This window comes from Megalobrama amblycephala, linkage group LG15 (assembly GCF_018812025.1).
Source record: "Megalobrama amblycephala isolate DHTTF-2021 linkage group LG15, ASM1881202v1, whole genome shotgun sequence".
NCBI lineage: Eukaryota > Metazoa > Chordata > Actinopteri > Cypriniformes > Xenocyprididae > Megalobrama > Megalobrama amblycephala.
The window spans coordinates 23,484,079-23,505,672 of NC_063058.1; the positions used below are offsets into that span (position 1 = coordinate 23,484,079).

Here is a 21,594-nt window from a genome sequence, read left to right on the forward strand (position 1 = left end):
AACCTACCACATCATATACGCCTACACAAACAGCATCCACAAAGTCTACTAAAACAACATCAGAAACTACCACATCATCTACTCCTAGACCAACAACTACCACAAAGTCTACTAAAACAACACCAGAACCTACAGCATCATCTACCCCTACACCAACAACTACCACAAAGTCTACTAAAACAACACCAGAACCTACCACATCATCTACCCCTACATCAACAACTACCACAAAGTCTACTAAAACAACCCAGAACAACCACATCATCTACTCCTACACCGACAACTACCAAAAAGTCTACTAAAACACCAGAACCTACAGCATCATCTACTCCTACACCTACAACTACCACAAAGTCTACTAAAACAACACCAGAACCTACCACATCATCTACCCCTACACCGATGATTACTACAAAATCTACAACACCAACAAAATCTACAGCATCATCTAACCCTACACCAACAACTACCACAAAGTCTACTAAAACAACACCAGAACCTACCACATCAACACCACAACCTACCACATCATCTACCCCTATAACGATAACAACTGAAATAATACATACTGAAGTCACATTAAGTGCATCGCCTCAAATAACCAAACACCAAATCTACACATCAACACCAGAACCTACCACATCATCTACCCCTACACTGATGACTACTTCAAAATCTACAACACCAACAAAACCTACAGCATCATCTACCCCTACACCAACAACTTCCACAAAGTCTACTAAACCAACACCAGAGACTATCACATCATCTACTCCTACACCGACATTTACCACAAAGTCTACTAAAACAACACCAGAACCTACCACATCATCTACCCCTACACCGACGATTACTACAAAATCTACAACACCAAAAAAACCTACAGCATCATCTACCCCTACACCAACAACTTCTACAAAGTCTACTAAAACAACATCAGAATCTATCGCATCATCTTCTCCTACACCAACAATTACCACAAAGTCTACTAAAACAACACCAGAAACTACCACATCATCTACCCCTACATCAACAACTACCACAAAGTCTACTAAAACACCAGAACCTACAGCATCATCTAAACCCACACAAACAACTTCCACAATGTCTACTAAAACAACACCAGAACCTACCACATCATCTACGCCTACACAAACAGCATCCACAATGTCTACTAAAACAACACCAGAAACTACCACATCATCTACTCCTACACCAACAACTACCACAAAGTCTACTAAAACAACACCAGAATCTACCACATCATCTTCTCCTACACCAACAACTACCACAAAGTCTACTAAAACAACACCAGAACCTACCACATCATCTACTCCTACACAAACAGCATCCACAAAGTCTACTAAAACAACTCCAGAACATACCACATCATCTACTCCTACACTGATGACTACTACAAAATCTACAACACCTACAAAACCTACAGCATCATCTACCCCTACACCAACAACTTCCACAAAGTCTACTAAAACACCTGAAACTGTCACATCATCTACCCCTACACCAACAACTACCACAAAGTCTACTAAAACAACACCAGAACCTACAACATCATCTACGCCTACACAAACAGCATCCACAATGTTTACTAAAACAACACCAGAAACTACCACATCATCTACTTCTACACCAACAACTACCACAAAGTCTACTAAAACAACACCAGAATCTACCACAGCATCTTCTCTTACACCAACAATTACCACAAAGTCTACTAAAACAACACCAGAACATACCACATCATCTACTCCTACACTGACTACTACAAAATCTACAACACCTACAAAACCTACAGCATCATCTACCCCTACACCAACAACTTCCGCAAAGTCTACTAAAACACCTGAAACTGTCACATCATCTACCCCTACACCAACAACTACCACAAAGTCTATTAAAACAACACCAGAACCTACCACATCATCTACTCCTACACCGACATTTACCACAAAGTCTACTAAAACAACACCAGAAACTACCATATCATCTACTCCACCGACAACTACCACAAAGTCTACTAAAACAACACCTGAAACTACCTCATCATCTACCCCTACACCAACAACTACCACAAAGTCTACTAAAACAACACCAGAACCTACCACATCATCTACTCCTACATCAACAACTTTCACAAAGTCTACTAAAACAACACCAGAACCTACCACATCATCTACCCCTACACGATGACTACTACAAATCTACAACACCAACAAAACCTAAAACAACACCAGAAACTACCACATCATCTATCTAGCACAACGTCTACTAAAACAACTCCAGAACATACCACATCATCACTCCTAAGTCTACTAAAACAACACCAGAACCTACCACATCATCTACCCCTACACCGACGATTACTACAAAATCTACAACATCAACAAAATCTACAGCATCATCTACCCCTACACTAACAACTACCACAAAGTCTACTAAAACAACACCAGAACCTACCACATCAACACCACAACCTCCCACATCATCTACCCCTATAACGATAACAACTGAAATAATACATACTGAAGTAACATTAAGTGCAGTGTCTCAGCCTCAAATAACCAAAACACCAAATCCTACCACATCAACACCAGAAACTACCACACCATCTAACCCTACACCGATGACTACTACAAAATCTACAACACATACAAAACCTACAGCATCATCTACCCCTACACCAACAACTTCCACAAAGTCTACTAAAACACCTGAAACTGTCACATCATCTACCCCTACACCAACAACTACCACAAAGTCTACTAAAACAACACCAGAACCTACCACATCATCTACCCCTACACTGATGACTACTACAGAATCTACAACACCAACAAAACCTACAGCATCATCTACCCCTACACCAACAACTTCCACAACGTCTAATAAAACAACACCAGAAACTATCACATCATCTACTCTTACACCGACTTCTACAACAAAATCTACTAAAACAACACCAGAACCTACCACATCTTCTACCCCTACACTGATGACTACTACAAATCTACAACACCTACAAAACCTACAGCATCATCTACCCCTACACCAACAACTTCCACACAGTCTACTAAACCAACACCAGAAACTATCACATCATCTACTCCTACACCGACATTTACCACAAAGTCTACTAAAACAACACCAGAAACTACCATATCATCTACTCCACCGACAACTACCACAAAGTCTACTAAAACAACACCAGAACCTACCACATCATCTACTCCTACATCAACAACTTTCACAAAGTCTACTAAACTAACACCAGAAACTATCACATCATCTACTCCTACACCGACATTACCACAAAGTCTACTAAAACAACACCAGAACCTACCACATCATCTACCCCTACACCAACAACTACCACAAAGTCTACTAAAACAACACCAGAACCTACCACATCATCTACTCCTACATCAACAACTTTCACAAAGTCTACTAAACTAACACCAGAAACTATCACATCATCTACTCCTACACCGACATTTACCACAAAGTCTACTAAAACAACACCAGAACCTACCACATCATCTACTCCTACATCAACAACTTTCACAAAGTCTACTAAACTAACACCAGAAACTATCACATCATCTACTCTTACACCGCCTTATACCACAAAGTCTACTAAAACAACACCAGAATCTACCACATCATCTACCCCTACACTGATGACTACTACAGAATCTACAACACCAACAAAACCTACAGCATCATCTACCCCTACACTAACTACCACAAAGTCTACTAAAACAACACCAGAAACTACCACATCATCTACCCCTACATCAACAACTAGCACGTCTACTAAAACAACTCCAGAACATACCACATCATCTACTCCTACACCGACAACTACCACAAAGTCTACTAAAACACCAGAACCTACAGCATCATCTACCCCTACACCTACAACTACCACAAAATCTACTAAAACAACACCAGAACCTACCACATCATCTACCCCTACACCGACGATTACTACAAAATCTACAACACCAACAAAACCTACACAATCATCTACCCCTACACTAACAACTACCACAAAGTCTACTAAAACAACACCAGAACCTACCACATCATCTACTCCTACACCAACAACTACCACAAAGTCTACTAAAACAACACCAGAATCTACCACATCATCTTCTCATACACCAACAATTACCACAAAGTCTACTAAAACAACACCAGAACCTACCACATCATCTACTCCTACACAAACAGCATCCACAAAGTCTACTAAAACAACTCCTGAACATACCACATCATCTACTCCTACACTGATGACTACTACAAAATCTACAACACCTACAAAACCTACAGCATCATCTACCCCTACACCAACAACTTCCACAATGTCTAATAAAACGACACCAGAAACTATCACATCATCTACTCTTACACCGACTTCTACCACAAAATCTACTAAAACAACACCAGAACCTACCACATCTTCTACCCCTACACTGATGACTACTACAAAATCTACAACACCTACAAAACTTACAGCATCATCTACCCCTACACCAACAACTTCCACACAGTCTACTAAACCAACACCAGAAACTACCACATCATCTACCCCTACATCAACAACTAGCACAAAGTCTACTAAAACAACTCCAGAACATACCACATCATCTACTCCTACACCGACAACTACCACAAAGTCTACTAAAACACCAGAACCTACAGCATCATCTACCCCTACACCTACAACTACCACAAAATATACTAAAACAACACCAGAACCTACCACATCATCTACCCCTATACCGACGATTACTACAAAATCTACAACATCAACAAAATCTACAGCATCATCTACCCCTACACTAACAACTACCACAAAGTCTACTAAAACAACACCAGAACCTACCACATCAACACCACAACCTACCACATCATCTACCCCTATAACGATAACAACTGAAATAATACATACTGAAGTAACATTAAGTGCAGTGTCTCAGCCTCAAATAACCAAAACACCAAATCCTACCACATCAACACCAGAACCTACCACATCATCTAACCCTACACCGATGACTACTACAAAATCTACAACACCTACAAAACCTACAGCATCATCTACCCCTACACCAACAACTACCACAAAGTCTACTAAAACAACACCAGAACATACCACATCATCTACCCCTACACTGATGACTACTACAAAATCTACAACACCAACAAAACCTACAGCATCATCTACCCCTACACCAACAACTTCCACAACGTCTAATAAAACAACACCAGAAACTATCACATCATCTACTCTTACACCGACTTCTACCACAAAATCTACTAAAACAACACCAGAACCTACCACATCTTCTACCCCTACACTGATGACTACTACAAAATCTACAACACCTACAAAACCTACAGCATCATCTACCCCTACACCAACAACTTCCACACAGTCTACTAAACCAACACCAGAAACTACCACATCATCTACCCCTACATCAACAACTAGCACAAAGTCTACTAAAACAACTCCAGAACATACCACATCATCTACTCCTACACCGACAACTACCACAAAGTCTACTAAAACACCAGAACCTACAGCATCATCTACCCCTACACCTACAACTACCACAAAATATACTAAAACAACACCAGAACCTACCACATCATCTACCCCTATACCGACGATTACTACAAAATCTACAACATCAACAAAATCTACAGCATCATCTACCCCTACACTAACAACTACCACAAAGTCTACTAAAACAACACCAGAACCTACCACATCAACACCACAACCTACCACATCATCTACCCCTATAACGATAACAACTGAAATAATACATACTGAAGTAACATTAAGTGCAGTGTCTCAGCCTCAAATAACCAAAACACCAAATCCTACCACATCAACACCAGAACCTACCACATCATCTAACCCTACACCGATGACTACTACAAAATCTACAACACCTACAAAACCTACAGCATCATCTACCCCTACACCAACAACTACCACAAAGTCTACTAAAACAACACCAGAACCTACCACATCATCTACCCCTACACTGATGACTACTACAAAATCTACAACACCAACAAAACCTACAGCATCATCTACCCCTACACCAACAACTTCCACAACGTCTAATAAAACAACACCAGAAACTATCACATCATCTACTCTTACACCGACTTCTACCACAAAATCTACTAAAACAACACCAGAACCTACCACATCTTCTACCCCTACACTGATGACTACTACAAAATCTACAACACCTACAAAACCTACAGCATCATCTACCCCTACACCAACAACTTCCACAAAGTCTACTAAACCAACATCAGAAACTATCACATCATCTACTCCTACACCGACATTTACCACAAAGTCTACTAAAACAACACCAGAACCTACCACATCATCTACCCCTACACCAACAACTTCCACAAAGTCTACTAAACCAACACCAGAAACTATCACATCATCTGCTCCTACACCGACATTTACCACAAAGTCTACTAAAACAACACCAGAACCTACCACATCATCTACACCTACACTGATGACAACTACAAAATCTACAACACCTACAAAACCTACAGCATCATCTACCCCTACACCAACAACTTCCACAAAGTCTACTAAACCAACATCAGAAACTATCACATCATCTACTCCTACACCGACATTTACCACAAAGTCTACTAAAACAACACCAGAACCTACCACATCATCTACCCCTACACCAACAACTTCCACAAAGTCTACTAAACCAACACCAGAAACTATCACATCATCTTCTCCTACACCGACATTTACCACAAAGTCTACTAAAACAACACCAGAACCTACCACATCATCTACACCTACACTGATGACAACTACAAAATCTACAACACCAACAAAACCTACAGCATCATCTACCCCTACACCAACAACTACCACAAAGTCTACTAAAACAACACCAGAACCTACCACATCATCTACCCCTACACTGATGACTACTACAAAATCTACAACACAACAAAACCTACAGCATCATCTACCCCTACACCAACAACTTCCACAACGTCTAATAAAACAACACCAGAAACTATCACATCATCTACTCTTACACCGACTTCTACCACAAAATCTACTAAAACAACACCAGAACCTACCACATCTTCTACCCCTACACTGATGACTACTACAAAATCTACAACACCTACAAAACCTACAGCATCATCTACCCCTACACCAATAACTTTTACAAAGTCTACTAAACCAACATCAGAACTATCACATCATCTACTCCTACACCGACAACTTTTACCACAAAGTCTACTAAAACAACACCAGAACCTACCACATCATCTACCCCTACACCAACAACTTCCACAAAGTCTACTAAACCAACACCAGAAACTATCACATCATCTTCTCCTACACCGACATTTACCACAAAGTCTACTAAAACAACACCAGAACCTACCACATCATCTACACCTACACTGATGACAACTACAAAATCTACAACACCTACAAAACCTACAGCATCATCTACCCCTACACCAACAACTTCCACAAAGTCTACTAAACCAACATCAGAAACTATCACATCATCTACTCCTACACCGACATTTACCACAAAGTCTACTAAAACAACACCAGAACCTACCACATCATCTACCCCTACACCAACAACTTCCACAAAGTCTACTAAACCAACACCAGAAACTATCACATCATCTTCTCCTACACCGACATTTACCACAAAGTCTACTAAAACAACACCAGAACCTACCACATCATCTACACCTACACTGATGACAACTACAAAATCTACAACACCAACAAAACCTACAGCATCATCTACCCCTACACCAACAACTACCACAAAGTCTACTAAAACACCAAAATCCACCACATCTACTCCTACACCAACATCTTCCACAAAGTCTACTAAAACAACACCAGAACCTACCACATCATCTACCCCTACACCAACAACTACCAAAAAGTCTACTAAAACAACACCAGAACCTACCACATCATCTGCCCCTAAACCAACAACTTCCACAAAGTCTACGAAAACAACACCAGAACTTACTGCATCATCTACACCTACATCAAGAACTACCACAAAGGCTACTAAAACAACACCAGAACTTACTACATCATCTACAACTACATCAACAACTACCACAAAGTCTACCACAACAGAATCTACTATGAAGACAACTACTACATCTACTCCTACACCAACTCCGCGCTACGACTGTCCTGAATGGGACAAAAACGTACAATTTATTTTTGTTTAAATATATGTGGTGTATCCATGATGCCATTTACATTCCAAAAAAACAGTATAGACTGCACTGTAATTTTACATTTATCAGTTTTTCTAATCACATTTTTCATTATCACCAGACCAATGAGACCTTCATCTTGTGTAACTGCACCATGGCGAGGTGCATTGAAGACAACGTCATTGAAATTATCCCATTTGAATGTCCTCCACTGCAGAACATCACCTGTGAAAATGGCAAAAAACCTGTGCTTGTCTATGATGAGCACTACTGCTGCCAATATTACACATGTGACTGTGAGTCAACTAGTCTTCACAATCTTTATATTTGATTTTGTAATCATTTAAATTATTAGCAATGATCTCATTTCAAGCCCAATGTGCTTGATTTTAACTGTTATGCTTTCATGGTTTCCTTAAAAATAGTTGTTTTTTCTCCTTAGAACACTTGGTGTTTAAAAATAAGAAAACATTTTAAAATAATATATTTAAATGTAAACAATGCAGTTATTGTTATGTGTGATTTACTTGGGTCTAGCTAAGTTTCTTTGCTTTGATGTGGTACAAGTAAATAAAACAAATTGTAATAGATATGCACTTGCCTGTCTCTGTCACAGGTTAAAATGATTAAGTGGTTGTAATGACATTATTAATTCTTAAAATGTCAAGTGATAATTTCAACAGTTAATACACACAGTATTGACCAAATTCAAGTAGCTTGTTCAGTTCAAATAATTAAATCTTTTTTCGTAGGCTTTTGTGAAGGCTGGGGTGACCCGCATTACAACACATTTGATGGACTCTTCTACAGTTATCAAGGAAACTGCACTTACATATTAATGGAGGAAATAAGGCCTCAGTACCATTTAAAGATCTACATTGACAACGTCTACTGTGACCCTATTGAGCATGTATCCTGTCCCAGATCCATTATTGTGTCTTACAACAAACAAGTCATAACACTTAAGAATCACAATCTCATCGGAGGTGCAGACCTAGAGGTGAGACTTTCTAGGTTTGCAATGATTAATGTGTGCTTTGTCTGCATTACAGTGTAAGTATCCTATGTTTTTCTTGTCTCCTGTCCTAACAGGTTATTAAGGATGATGTTAAGTTAAATCTGCCATATGCTTTCAATGGTGTGAGGGTTATAAGCTCAGGTCTAGACTTGTTCCTGAGTATTCCACAGCTGGGTGTTGATATAACATTTGGAGCCACAGGCTTTAGCATCAACCTGCCATTCCAGCATTTTGGAAACAACACACAAGGTCACTGTGGTAAGTCAGCCACCCCCCATTTTTGTATGGATGGTGACATCACAATGTGGATGATATATGAAGGATTTATATTTGTGCATTATCCATCTGAATTGTTCCAAATAATTCTCACTAAGGAACGTGCAACAACAACCAGGCTGATGACTGCATGCTTCCTGGAGGGATCTTGGTGGACGACTGTGCAGTGATGGCGGATTACTGGCCAGCCAGTGGTGTGAACGGTGAAATGTGCACTCCACCAACTGCATTACCTACCGTTGGTGGTGATATCAAACCTACAACTAAGCCATGCCAGGCCCATCCTGACTGCAACCTCCTCAGCAGCGAGTAAGTTTTTTTTTTTTGTGTGTGTGTGTGTGTGTGTGATTAAAGACTCTTATTGATTCTGACACTTTTCAGAATACAACACAATACATCTGTACAGAATCAACATTTTTACCCTGATAGCAACTCGCACCCACCCAATTTTTTTTACTATAAATTTTAATACACTAGGCTCTGAAGGTGATATTTGCTACTTCTATCTTCCTCAGGTTGTTCGAAGCATGCCGTTCCCATGTGTCCCCCGAAAAATTCTTTTTAGGATGTCAATATGATAGTTGTCATATGAGCAACCCTGCCGTGGTGTGTACCAGTCTGCAGAGCTATGCAAGGGCTTGTTCTCAATTAGGGATCTGCATACACTGGAGGAACTACACTAACCTTTGCAGTAAGTTATAAAAACTGTTTTATTAATTTTATATCATAATGTTTCTTTATTGAAACTTTCTGTTGTACCTTTCCAGGTTTAAATTTCTTTTTCTTTCTGATCTCTGGACCCCATATTATTGGAAGCTATAGAGCAGTGGTCACCAACCTTTTTAAGCCCAAGATCCCTGACCTCGACCTTTTTGAAAGACAAGATCTACTTGATAGAAAAAGACAGCCCAGATTGTATTTAGTATTTTTTTCATGGTCAATGTAAATTCTGATTTATTTATTTATTTTTACAAGCAAATTGGCCGATTCTGATACTGGTTGCAGATATTTTATTATTAATATTATTATAATAAACAAAAATACATAACCATTTCAAATTAGAGGGAACCACTGCTTTTTAATCACAATCCAAACAAAGATGCTACGCATGTTGCATGAACAGTTGTTTTTTATTTGAATTAGATTTAATTTCAAGATTTAAAGCAAAAACAGAACGGTCTGACTTTATCTTTGTGAAATTATAAATGCTACACACACAAAAAAAGCATGAAACAAAAACAGCAGGCTGAATGAGACACAGATTCACTCTCTGACAGCAGGTGGCGCTTATGAAGCAGCAGTGATACAGCGTTTCCTTGGTTACCGCTGTAAACAAAGCTGAAATGCTAATAATTTGCTTACTTTTTTCGGAGGTAAGAGGAAAATAAAATGCCATTGCCATCGAAATCTTCCTGAAGACTGATCTCCTTTTAGAGATGAATTCATAATCCCTCACCCCCAATTCAATATTTATATTTTCTTCCTATATTTCGAGCATCGTGAACAGTGAGCTGCTCTGCCTGCAACAGAATTTTCTCCTCTTCGCATCCGTTTTCAGCGTCTCTGGCTTCTTGTTAACAGATGTTTACAGACTCAGACATAATGTGGGCTATTTACCTTTATCTGTCTGTCCCAGTAGCTCCAGAAAATAACATAAAAATAAATACAAAAATACAGTACGAAGACTGGAGAAATGTAATGTATTTTTGTACTCATTTTTCTGTTATTTTCGCAAGCTACTGGAACAGTGATAAAGATCGACCAGATCGCGATCGACGGGTTGGCGACCACTGCTATAGAGTATTTAAGTGTAGCATTTGTGTTTTTTCCACAGATATTGAATGCCCAGCAGATAAAGTCTTCAATCCTTGTGGTCCAGCTGAGCCACCAAGCTGTGATGATATGTATGCCCATTTATCCACATTTTTAAATAATTTAGACAATTGTGGAAATTAATGTTTAGTTCTCATTCAGTATTGTAAAGTAAGGGATGGGAAAATGGCAGATATGTACTTCAAAATAATCTGCTATATTATGCGGTTTAAGAGTTAATAAACCCTGTTATGCAGATTTGTTCCTAAATGTTTTTTGGAATGAATCTCAGGAGATATGTGTGTAATAAAAAAAAGTTTAATTATTCTTCTAATTGCAGACCTGAACGGAAAACCATAACAGTGCCCACAGAGGGCTGCTTTTGTCCTGAGGGCACGTTGCTCTTCAACAAGGAGACCAGAGTCTGTGTGAACAAATGCGGTAAGAAGTGTGTGCCTTTCTGCATTATCCTGCAAGTCTTAGATGCTTTTTGTAGGTTTTATCTGATTTTATTTTTCCCTTTTTGTGTTTAGGATGCCTGGACTCCTCTAGGACACCACGTGAGGTACAGCGGTGTTTAAAGGAACACTCCACTTTTTTTGAAAATAGGCTAATTTTCCAACTCCTCTAGAGTTAAACAGTTGAATTTTACCGTTTTTAAATCCATTCAGCTGATCTCCGTGTCTGCTGGTACCACTTTTAGCATAGCTTAGCATAGTTCATTGAATCTGATTAGACCGTTAGTATCTTGCTCAAAAATGACCAAAGAGTGCAAAAGGTGCAATGATATTACGCAGCGCCTCTCACAAATGTCTCCATGGATGAGATTGTTATTGTTATTGTTATGACCACAGATGGTGCACGTGTGCATACCGAACGCGTCTTTCTGCGCTCATGGGCAAAGGAGTTTCTTTGAAAGGCTCGCTCGCGAGACTGAGCGGAATGTGGGAAATGAAGTATACCAGGGCCCTAAGTTGTAATGGACTGGAGCTCACGGTTCACATTGAGAGAAATGGGAATGCGGGGGCACCGCGATGCGAAAGGGCACTTTCATTTTCCCGATCAAAGTGCATGCCACTGATAAGCTTTGTAAATGCAGCATTACAGTATACACATACCAATTAAACACGCAGGTCTCCTCTCATGCGTCCTTCCCACTGTGTCGCCGGTCGAGGCAATAACTTTAGTTTCGCTTTTAGATATCTCTTTTATAGATGCCATCAATGCTTTTAACTTTCTAGATGTAATTACCGAAATCAAAACAGTCCATAAACTACAAATCCTCACGAAAACTTCAGTCAAGCCAGCTCGCACATCAACCTTAGAGATCAGCCTCCTTACCTTAAAGTGTCAAATTTCTCAGTTTCTAAATGGACGGTTTGGCTTGATTGACAAACGCTAACGTTTGGCCACGATTTATATACCATCGACCTGTCCTAAAACGTTAGCATGCTGTGATCGATTGCTTGGAGACCACGTGTTTCTCCGTTCGAGAGCGCATTTCCTGTTCACATCTGCGACAAAACAGTTGATTATTTACAAACAAAAGCTCATTTGAAAGAAAATATTCTAAGCTAAAAGATTATATATTGTGACTCATTGAAGCAGCCCTTATCAAAAGTGCGGGGGTCGATTTCTGTCTTTTCAAAACTGCGGGGGTCCTGACCACCCGCAGTAATATTACAGTCATTTTAGTTTTACCTCATACTCACACATACCTCATACTCACATGCCACCAGGCGCGCCGTTGGCATGAGAGAATTATTAGAATTCATTCTTATTATTCATTCAGTACCGAAAAGTATCAATATATTCATAGCAATATTTTTGTGTATTTTTATGCTTACTAGAGTTATATTTTATCTTTGCAATATACTAATGTCAAGCTCTTTATGTGAGTTTGCTATTTGTAATTGCTGCCTACTGCATGTATAGTTTCTAACCAGTATTCAAAGTCTGTTGTTTTTATCTGAAGATCGAGCTCAATATTTTGATTAAACATTATGGTAAAAAAATAAATAAATCAATTGCTATATGCATGGATGAATCATTCACAATATAATCTATAACATGCATTTACAAAATCAGTTGTGTGAATTTACATTTCATGCAGATTTTAAAGAATTACATTACTGAATAATGAACGGACTAGACATTTAACTGAATCCTTTTGTTTGTTTGTTTTGGCAGTTCGATGAGGTTTTTGAGTACAACTGCGAAGAGTGTATCTGTGATAAGGCCAGCAAATCAGTTATCTGTAAGCCCAAGAAGTTGCTTTGTCCTGATGTGACTCCTGAGAACTGCACTGAGCCCGGCTTCATGCTGGTCAATGTCACCAATCCTTCAGACCCATGCTGCAGCAAACAAGTTTGCAGTAAGACTTATTTACAGTATTTTTAAAGGGGTTTGCTTTAGGTTTGAATCACCTAAGTCTCCTCTACTCTGTTTTTTTTATGTAGATTGTGATGTCAACATGTGCCCACCTTTGGATAAAAAGTGTACAGTCGGATATGCACCAGTCCTGGAAGTGCTTAATGGAAAATGCTGTCCAGAAATCAAATGCGGTATCACTATTATTCACACTACATTTTGGTGTCATTCATATGCCTGTTTTCATCTCATATACTGTCTGGATCACCTTAAATATCATTCTATATAATTTTGTGTTCTTTTGTTGTTTGCCTCCTTAGAGCCAAAGAAAGTGTGTGAGTATGAGGTAAAACTAAAATGACTGTAATATTACTATTTAAAAAAAAAAAAAAAAACTCTGATATATATTTTTTGTTTGAATAAATAATGATTAATCAAAGTTTTACATGTTCAACTCTCACTTCCCTCACTTCCCTCAGCCTAGTACCAACATCCCCATCGTTGACTGTCAGGAATGTAGATCAAGATGTGATTTCAAGATCAACTGTGGACTTGTGCAGTGCAATGAGGAATGTGATCCTGTAAGTTGTTTGACAAGCTTTTGATTGGCTTGTCTCAGGAACGAGTACAATTTCGTTGACTTCATTTGATGTTGGTTTTCCCCAGGGTTATGAATATGTTGATACAAACTTAACCGAATGCTGTGGAAAGTGTGTGCAAACTCACTGCATCGTCAACATCAATGGCTTCAATCAAATACTGCAGGTAAGATCAAATGTCAAAAGCTCATTCGCCTTGAGGTGTGGCTGAAAAGGACAAAAGGCCTAAATAAATATTCAAGTTAAATGGAAATTAAAGCTGCTGTAGGTAACTTTTGTAAAAAAATATTTTTTACATATTTGTTAAACCTGACATTATGTCCTGACAATAGAATATGAGACAGATAATCTGTGAAAAAATCAAGCTCCTCTGGCTCCTACCAGTGGTCCTATTGCCATTTGCAGAAATACACTGCTCCCGGTAAGAAACAACCAATCAGAGCCAGGAGGAGTGTCTTAGCAGTGTCAATCAATCAAGCTCGCGTGCGCGCTGATCACACTCCTGTCATGCACAGTGTACAGGCGTCAAATTCAAGATTACCGGTGTGCCGCAGCTTTGCTTATGGCGAAATAAAACGATGTTATATGCAAAGGACCACCCTGAAACTAAAAGAAACCTGAAACCTGAAATCTACAAGAAACCATGCCATACATAATTTGTCAGTCCTGTTTTGAAATTATCTTAGTTGTGTAGTTCTTAAATTAAACAAATCAAGCAGGGATACTTACTTGTCAAGCAGAAATGTGGCTGACTCTGCATCGGTTTTTAATCCGTTCAGGATACATAGCTCCCTCCACCTCGGAAAAGCCGCTCCGATATTTACCCTCGTTTTATTTCGGGCTCTATCTAATTCTTTCTTTTTGGCTTTTTTATCATCGTCATCTGTCTTTTTCCGTTTACCCGTCTTTATTTTATGAGCAGGTGCCACTCGAGGAATTGACAGTTTGGATTGTTTTTCCGCCATAAGCAAAGCTGCGGCACACCGGTAATCTTGAAGCCTGTATGCGCTGGCGCTGTGTATGGGAGGGGTGAGGTCAGCGCACACGCGAGCTTGATTGATTGACACTGCTAAGACACTCCTCCTGGCTCTGATTGGTTGTTTCTTACCGGGAGCAGTGTATTTCTGCAAATGGCAATAGGACCACTGGGAGGAGCCAGAGGAGCTTGATTTTTTCACAGATTATCTGTCTCATATTCTACTGTCAGGACATAATGTCAGGTTTAACAAATATGTAAAAAAAAATGTTTTACAAAAGTTACCTACAGCAGCTTTAAAGAAATAGTTAGTAGAATTTAAAATTATTATAAATGTAAAAAAAAATTTAACCTATCTTCATGTCAAAACCTTTTTTTTCTTTTGGACACAAAATGAAACTGTTAATGCTGCTTTTTTCCATGCAACGGAAGTGAATTGTCATCATCAGGGTTAAAAAAAACCCTCAAAGTTGGACAAAAAAAGTAATATAAAATTAGTTGTGCCACCATATTGCAAGTTTTCTGAATGTGTGTGAGAAACAGACCAAAATGTAAGCCATTATTCCCTGAAAATCTAAATCTAACATTTTTGCAATGTCCTTTAACAGAATTTGACCTCTTTTCATTCGTAGGAAGGAGCCACTTTCCCCATTCCAAACCAGGGCTGTGACAAAATCACGTGCACTAAAGTTAATGGACAGTTCATCGCCAACAAACACACAGTCCAGTGTCCTCCTTTCAACATTTCCAACTGCCAGCCTGTCAGTACTTTAAATATCACACAAACACACATTTACATGTTATACTGACCAGTCATGGTCATTAAGTCACATTGATGCCATTCTGCTTTTGTGATTCTCTCTCCAGGGCACCGTTCAGCTGTCACCCGATGGCTGCTGCTATGTTTGTGAGTATTTTTAAAAGAAAACAATGCATATTTTTGTTGATTTGAGTTGACTATTAATTTGTCCACTATTAATTGCTTTTTAGGTGTGGACAAAATCAAGGGATGTCAAGTACAGACCGTTCATGATTACATAAATCACAATGACTGTCAATCAGAGAGGAAAATGGACCTGACATTTTGCGGTGGAGATTGTACCAGTTTTAGCAAGTGAGTACATGCAGACTCTGTTACGAAACCTACATAGGCAGTATACTACCTGAAACACCCTCATAAGAGACCAATTTGAAATGCTTTATATGTGTTTTCCTCTCTTTCTCGCATACACAGGTACACAGAACCTGGGTTGTCATCATGTAGCTGTTGCCAGGCCAAACGCTCAAGTAATCGCACAGTGGATCTTGGTTGCGTAAATGGAGATATAATAACCCACACATACGTCCATGTTGAAGAGTGCTCCTGTAGCAAAACTAACTGTCATTAAAATGGGAAAGAGCCTAAACGACGAAAGAAAACGCAACTTCCGACTTCCGTGAGCAGCAGTAGTGAATCATTGACCCAAACTCTCTGAAAAACTACTCTCAAGTATCTTTGATCAGATATTAATTTAAATTGCACATGCTTTCTTTAACATTTATTAAACTATCTATCGAGCTTTTAATTTTTCTTTGTTAAATGTGAACTCTTTTGCTTGCTTGAAATAAAAAAAGCGATAAAAAAGCGATTAAAAAAGGCATCTTAAAACTAAATTCATGCGTACTGAGTCTTGCACTGAGAATATTTATGTATTCCTATTGAATGCAAACTGAACAGATACTGTACATTTACAGAATTTCATGTTCATTTCATGATGTAGCATAACTATACAGTGTACAAGACACAATGAAATTCAGTTAGCATCTAATCAGAAGTGCAAATACCAATATGTTTATAAATGTGTGTATACAGTATATGCAATTGCAAGAAAAAGTGAACTATTTTCTGGTTTTCTGCATAAATTTGTCATGAAATTTGATTACATTTTCACCAAAGCCACAAAAATCAACACAAACAATATTTCTAAGCTGATAAAACACAAACAATCATCATCTTTCATGTCTTTTTGAGCACACTCATTAAACATACAAAGTGCTGATGGAAAAAGTAAGTGAAACACTAGGATTCTGGTGTCACTAAATGCCAGTTGGAGTCTGGTGTTAGCAAACCAGGAGTCTAATCAATGAGATGAGAATAAAGGTGTGGTTTAGAGCTAAATTGACTTGTATACACACCCAAAGAGTCAGTGTGCGATTCACAAGCAGCATTAGCTGATGTGAGCTATGCTTTGCAAAAAAACTGATCTCAGAAGACCTACGATCAAGAGTTGTTGATGTACATGTCGCTGGAATCTCAAAGACTTTAGATATTCATCAGTCCACAGTTAGACAAATTGTCTATAAATGGAGATGATATTGTACTGTAGTTACTCTCATAGAAGTGCGCGCCCAGCCAAGATCACTCCAAAGGCCCAAAGCAGAATGCTCAATAAGGGGTAAAAGTAAAGCTAAAGACTTGAAGGATTCATTGAAGCTGGGTAACATCTCTGTTCATGAGTCAGCCATACGTAAAACATTGAACAGGCATGGTATCCATGGTAAGGACACCACGAAGGAAGCCAATGCTCTCCAAACAAAACATTGCAGCATGCCTAAAGTTTGCCAAAGACCACCTTGACACTCCACAACACTACTGGGAAAATGTCTTGTGGACAGACGAAACAAAAATAGAATTGTTTGGGAAGGAACATGCAGTGCTATGCAGGGGCGGAGCCAGACATTGTTAACATTCGGGGCTTAGCCCAAATCTATATTTTTCCAATGACATTTTAAATTTTCTGTTAACAGCTTTACTGACATGAAAGGAACTTTTTTATAGTATTCTTGAGTAAAGTTCATATTTAATGTACATGATTTGGCACTTTAATTTGTAAAAGTTTGTTAGGTATACCTCCTCTAGGGGGGTCCGGGGCATGCTCCCCCGAAAGAAAATTTAGTACATTTTAAGGTTAAATGCATCAATCTTGGGCACTTTGGAAGCTCAAAATTAAGAGCTTCAACCCATGTACAGTGTGCAAATTGACCAAAGAAACAGCATTGTACCTCGACATGAAAGAGGGTTTAGTTGTTTTTAGTCTGTAGTATCATCTTTTTAGTTGTGATATAGTGTCTACATCGTTTTAGGTGTTTTAGGATGCCAAACAATTATTACAATGAAATAATAATATAATAATGTTTTAGGCCTATGTAATTATTCATATGACTAATATCCATATATTGTAAAAAAAAAAAAAAAATGCTCTTTTTATTAGAAATTGTAAGACTTTTGTACTAATTTCTAAGATAGGCCTAAATCCTTGAGCTTTTATTTTGATCACCAGTGTAGCAAATTAGCTCAAAATAAATATGAATAATTAATCATAACTAGTTATAATTAATTATTAATATTTTAATCAGTTAATAAAATTATCTTAATGTAATAAAATTAATATTACAATCAATTAACCTGTTGTTCAATGAACACACAGTGTTAATTGTTTATTAATTCTAAGAAATGTTCATTTCCAGGTTATGGGAAATAACAATCTTATTCTTCTAAAAGCCTGTAGTCAGGACCGACATGAATAGGGACTCCCGTATATGAGCGCAAAACACAGACAACCTTACGTGTGACATGAACAAGACTTTATTAACTAGACTAAACACTTAAACTACTCTAACATTCACACACATACATGCATACAGTTTACCAAGAGAGAGAGAGAGAGAGAGAGAGAGAGAGAACGCTAAAGCAGAGTACAGGAAGCAAGAGGTTACAGCATTGTTGGACATTTCAGCAGATCAACAGCCTTGAGCAAACCATCAGTTTAGTTTTAACAGGCCCTCTTTAAAAGGGTAAGGATACTCAATGTATCCGATAATGAGACTAAGTTTGATACTTGCATGTCTCTCCAAGTTGAATTAAAACTGTCCTGATGCAATTTGTGGAGGTTTCTGTTGAATCTTTGCTGATATTGTCTTGATGAAAGAGAACCAGTTGGATTCAGAGGATCTTTGGTGAATGGAAGGTCTAGGCCGAGGCCTGGCACAAGCTTGGGGTTCCTTAGAAGCTTCTAGCTTCTTACAGCATCATCTTGACGTCAGCATTTGTCAGTAAAAGAAAAGAAGAGGAGGACGAGCAGGAAGAGAGGGGGTTCCTTGTGATCAGTGAATATAAGGGTGAAGATGTCACACCCTCTTGAGGTGTCTGAGCCAATAAGGAGTTCCCCTTTCAGAGGGAAGTTTTACGAGTCTTTGTTCTGTAGCAAGATATTAGCATAAGACACTGGATTGGATGAATGAGAGAATAACCTTCTAGCTTCCTATAATTCTAACATGTCACAGAGTTAGTAACATGTAACATAAATTACCAAATAGGAAATTAAAGTTGGAGTCCGTAGATACCAAACATGCTGCCAATGTGATCTCAGTTAACTATACATTTGCAACTATGGAACATTAATACCAAAATAGTTCAAAAGAGAGAATTAATACATAGAATAAAGCCTATAAAAGGAAAGTCATGAGATGGGAAAATTGGATACATGTTTATACATTTCCCAAGTGGTTATATAGAGAATACATAGGATTAAAGAGTTTATTTGTCCTTCTCAGGAAGAATGAGTCACTAGTCTCTCCAGAATTCTTCTGGATCATAAAAGTACCATATAACTGTAACAGGACACCTAGGTTGGCCTGTGTGCTAGCAACATTGGGATGCTGGTTACAGTTTTAGGGGGATGAGTTCAGAGAACTTTGATAGTGAGAGTGAGTTTATGGGTAATTCATTAAATACAATGAATAATTGTGTGGCTGATTGGTCCAGACGTTACACCAGCTGATCGCGTGAGCAAATGTGCGCACTTGCAGCGCAGACAGACTGTATATATACTTAATCACTGTATTTTGCTGTTTTATAAAGGCAAAGCCATATCACGGTTTCGATTTTAGTTCGTTGGCAAAATACAACGTTAGAGACCATTTACATGTTTTAAATTTTCGGTTCATTATGAAACGGTGGCACCGGGTCATTAATGGGAAACACTGAATGAACGTTTAGCTGACAAATGTGCCAAAGTTGTATTATCAGCTGTTATATCATAACAAAAACACTTCAACCGGACCGAAAGAGAGTCTCGAGGCCTGCCGCTGCTCTGAGTGAGTGACAGGTAGGCGTGGCTCTGTACATCTGCGGTGTGCGTGAACCAAGCGGCAACCTCCCCCAGTTTCTCGCGAAGCCAATACAGAAGTGACTTAAACTGAGATTCATCGACTGGCCGCTAGGGACAGGCTCCAAAAGAGAGCAGAATCTCATTGAGCCCCATATTAAATTGGCCAAATTTACAGCAGAAAAAAACATGTTTACAGTCTGGTTCAAATTGTGGTTTTGGTCTGTATAGCTAATTTTGACCTTCATGACAACTCTGAGGGGGGTGAATTTTTTTATAACTCAACCGTTTAAATTATACTAAGCCTTAAAGTTCTGCATAATTAAGGGCGTGGTCACTTGAGTGACAGGTGGATCGCTCTGCTGTCTGCGAGCCGTCATGTTACCTCAGCTAATTCCAGCCGCTGAATTTGGCATCTCAGCCGTATTTGTGCTTTTTTCTCTCTTTTTTTAATACAATTATAAAATATGGCTGATCAATAGTTGAGACAGATGTGCGTCTGTGTAGATCTGTATGCATGCGGAAGAAACAGAACACACGTTGTTGGATTGTCTTGGCATTGGCTAAAAGTTCCTGAGATTTACTACAATGACAATGGCGGGAGGATATAAAACTCCGACAGCACTGCTTGGATATTATAACTAAAACTGCTGCATTTTGAAAAACTATACTTTGGACACGAGCTCATTTGTTTGTGAGATATAACGTTATACGATCACAGACAGTTTTACAACACAAAGCTGCTCAGATTGCATTATTTCTTGAAGAACGATGATGGAGAGCAGATCAATCAGAAAAAAATGTGATGCAAACAATGGATAATATATCAATGGAATTTCATGGAATTAATGCTTTCGTGGACAAAAAAGTACTGTGTTTTGTTTTGCAATGGACATTTTACCCAAGTGCCACGGATTGGATTCATCTCGCGATCTCTATTTCATTATAAAGGTATGAAGTTCCGTTTGATTTTTTTGTTGTTATTTGCACACCCCATACAAATTAATTACTGGTGTTGGAGCATCTATATCTTATAAAAGAAAAAATAAAATAAATAACAACATAGATTGACAGTAAAGCTTTAGT

General features: G+C 38.6%; 3 protein-coding genes across 3 annotated transcripts; all 3 read left to right on the forward strand.

Annotated features, from left to right (window-relative positions):
* Nucleotides 1–402: 402 nt before the first annotated feature.
* LOC125247017 (mucin-2-like) lies at nucleotides 403–2,245 on the forward strand. Its single transcript, XM_048158181.1, has one exon. The coding sequence runs from the start codon at nucleotides 403–405 to the stop codon at nucleotides 2,209–2,211; it is 1,809 nt and encodes a 602-aa protein (XP_048014138.1). The 3' UTR covers nucleotides 2,212–2,245.
* Nucleotides 2,246–2,334: 89 nt separating this feature from the next.
* On the forward strand, nucleotides 2,335–7,202 carry LOC125247018 (mucin-2). Its single transcript, XM_048158182.1, has one exon. It carries the CDS (start codon nucleotides 3,699–3,701, stop codon nucleotides 7,200–7,202), a length of 3,504 nt encoding a protein of 1,167 aa, XP_048014139.1. The 5' UTR covers nucleotides 2,335–3,698.
* Nucleotides 7,203–7,376: 174 nt separating this feature from the next.
* Nucleotides 7,377–17,018, forward strand: LOC125246878 (intestinal mucin-like protein). The gene is made up of 18 exons (XM_048157971.1): nucleotides 7,377–8,301; nucleotides 8,432–8,606; nucleotides 9,063–9,310; nucleotides 9,403–9,586; nucleotides 9,703–9,913; nucleotides 10,120–10,295; nucleotides 11,439–11,508; nucleotides 11,757–11,857; nucleotides 11,950–11,981; nucleotides 13,607–13,790; nucleotides 13,876–13,980; nucleotides 14,107–14,132; nucleotides 14,266–14,367; nucleotides 14,453–14,551; nucleotides 15,994–16,122; nucleotides 16,229–16,268; nucleotides 16,352–16,475; nucleotides 16,596–17,018. The coding sequence occupies exons 1-18, from the start codon at nucleotides 7,516–7,518 to the stop codon at nucleotides 16,747–16,749; spliced, it is 2,946 nt and encodes a 981-aa protein (XP_048013928.1). The 5' UTR covers nucleotides 7,377–7,515; the 3' UTR covers nucleotides 16,750–17,018.
* The last annotated feature ends 4,576 nt before the right edge of the window (nucleotides 17,019–21,594 follow it).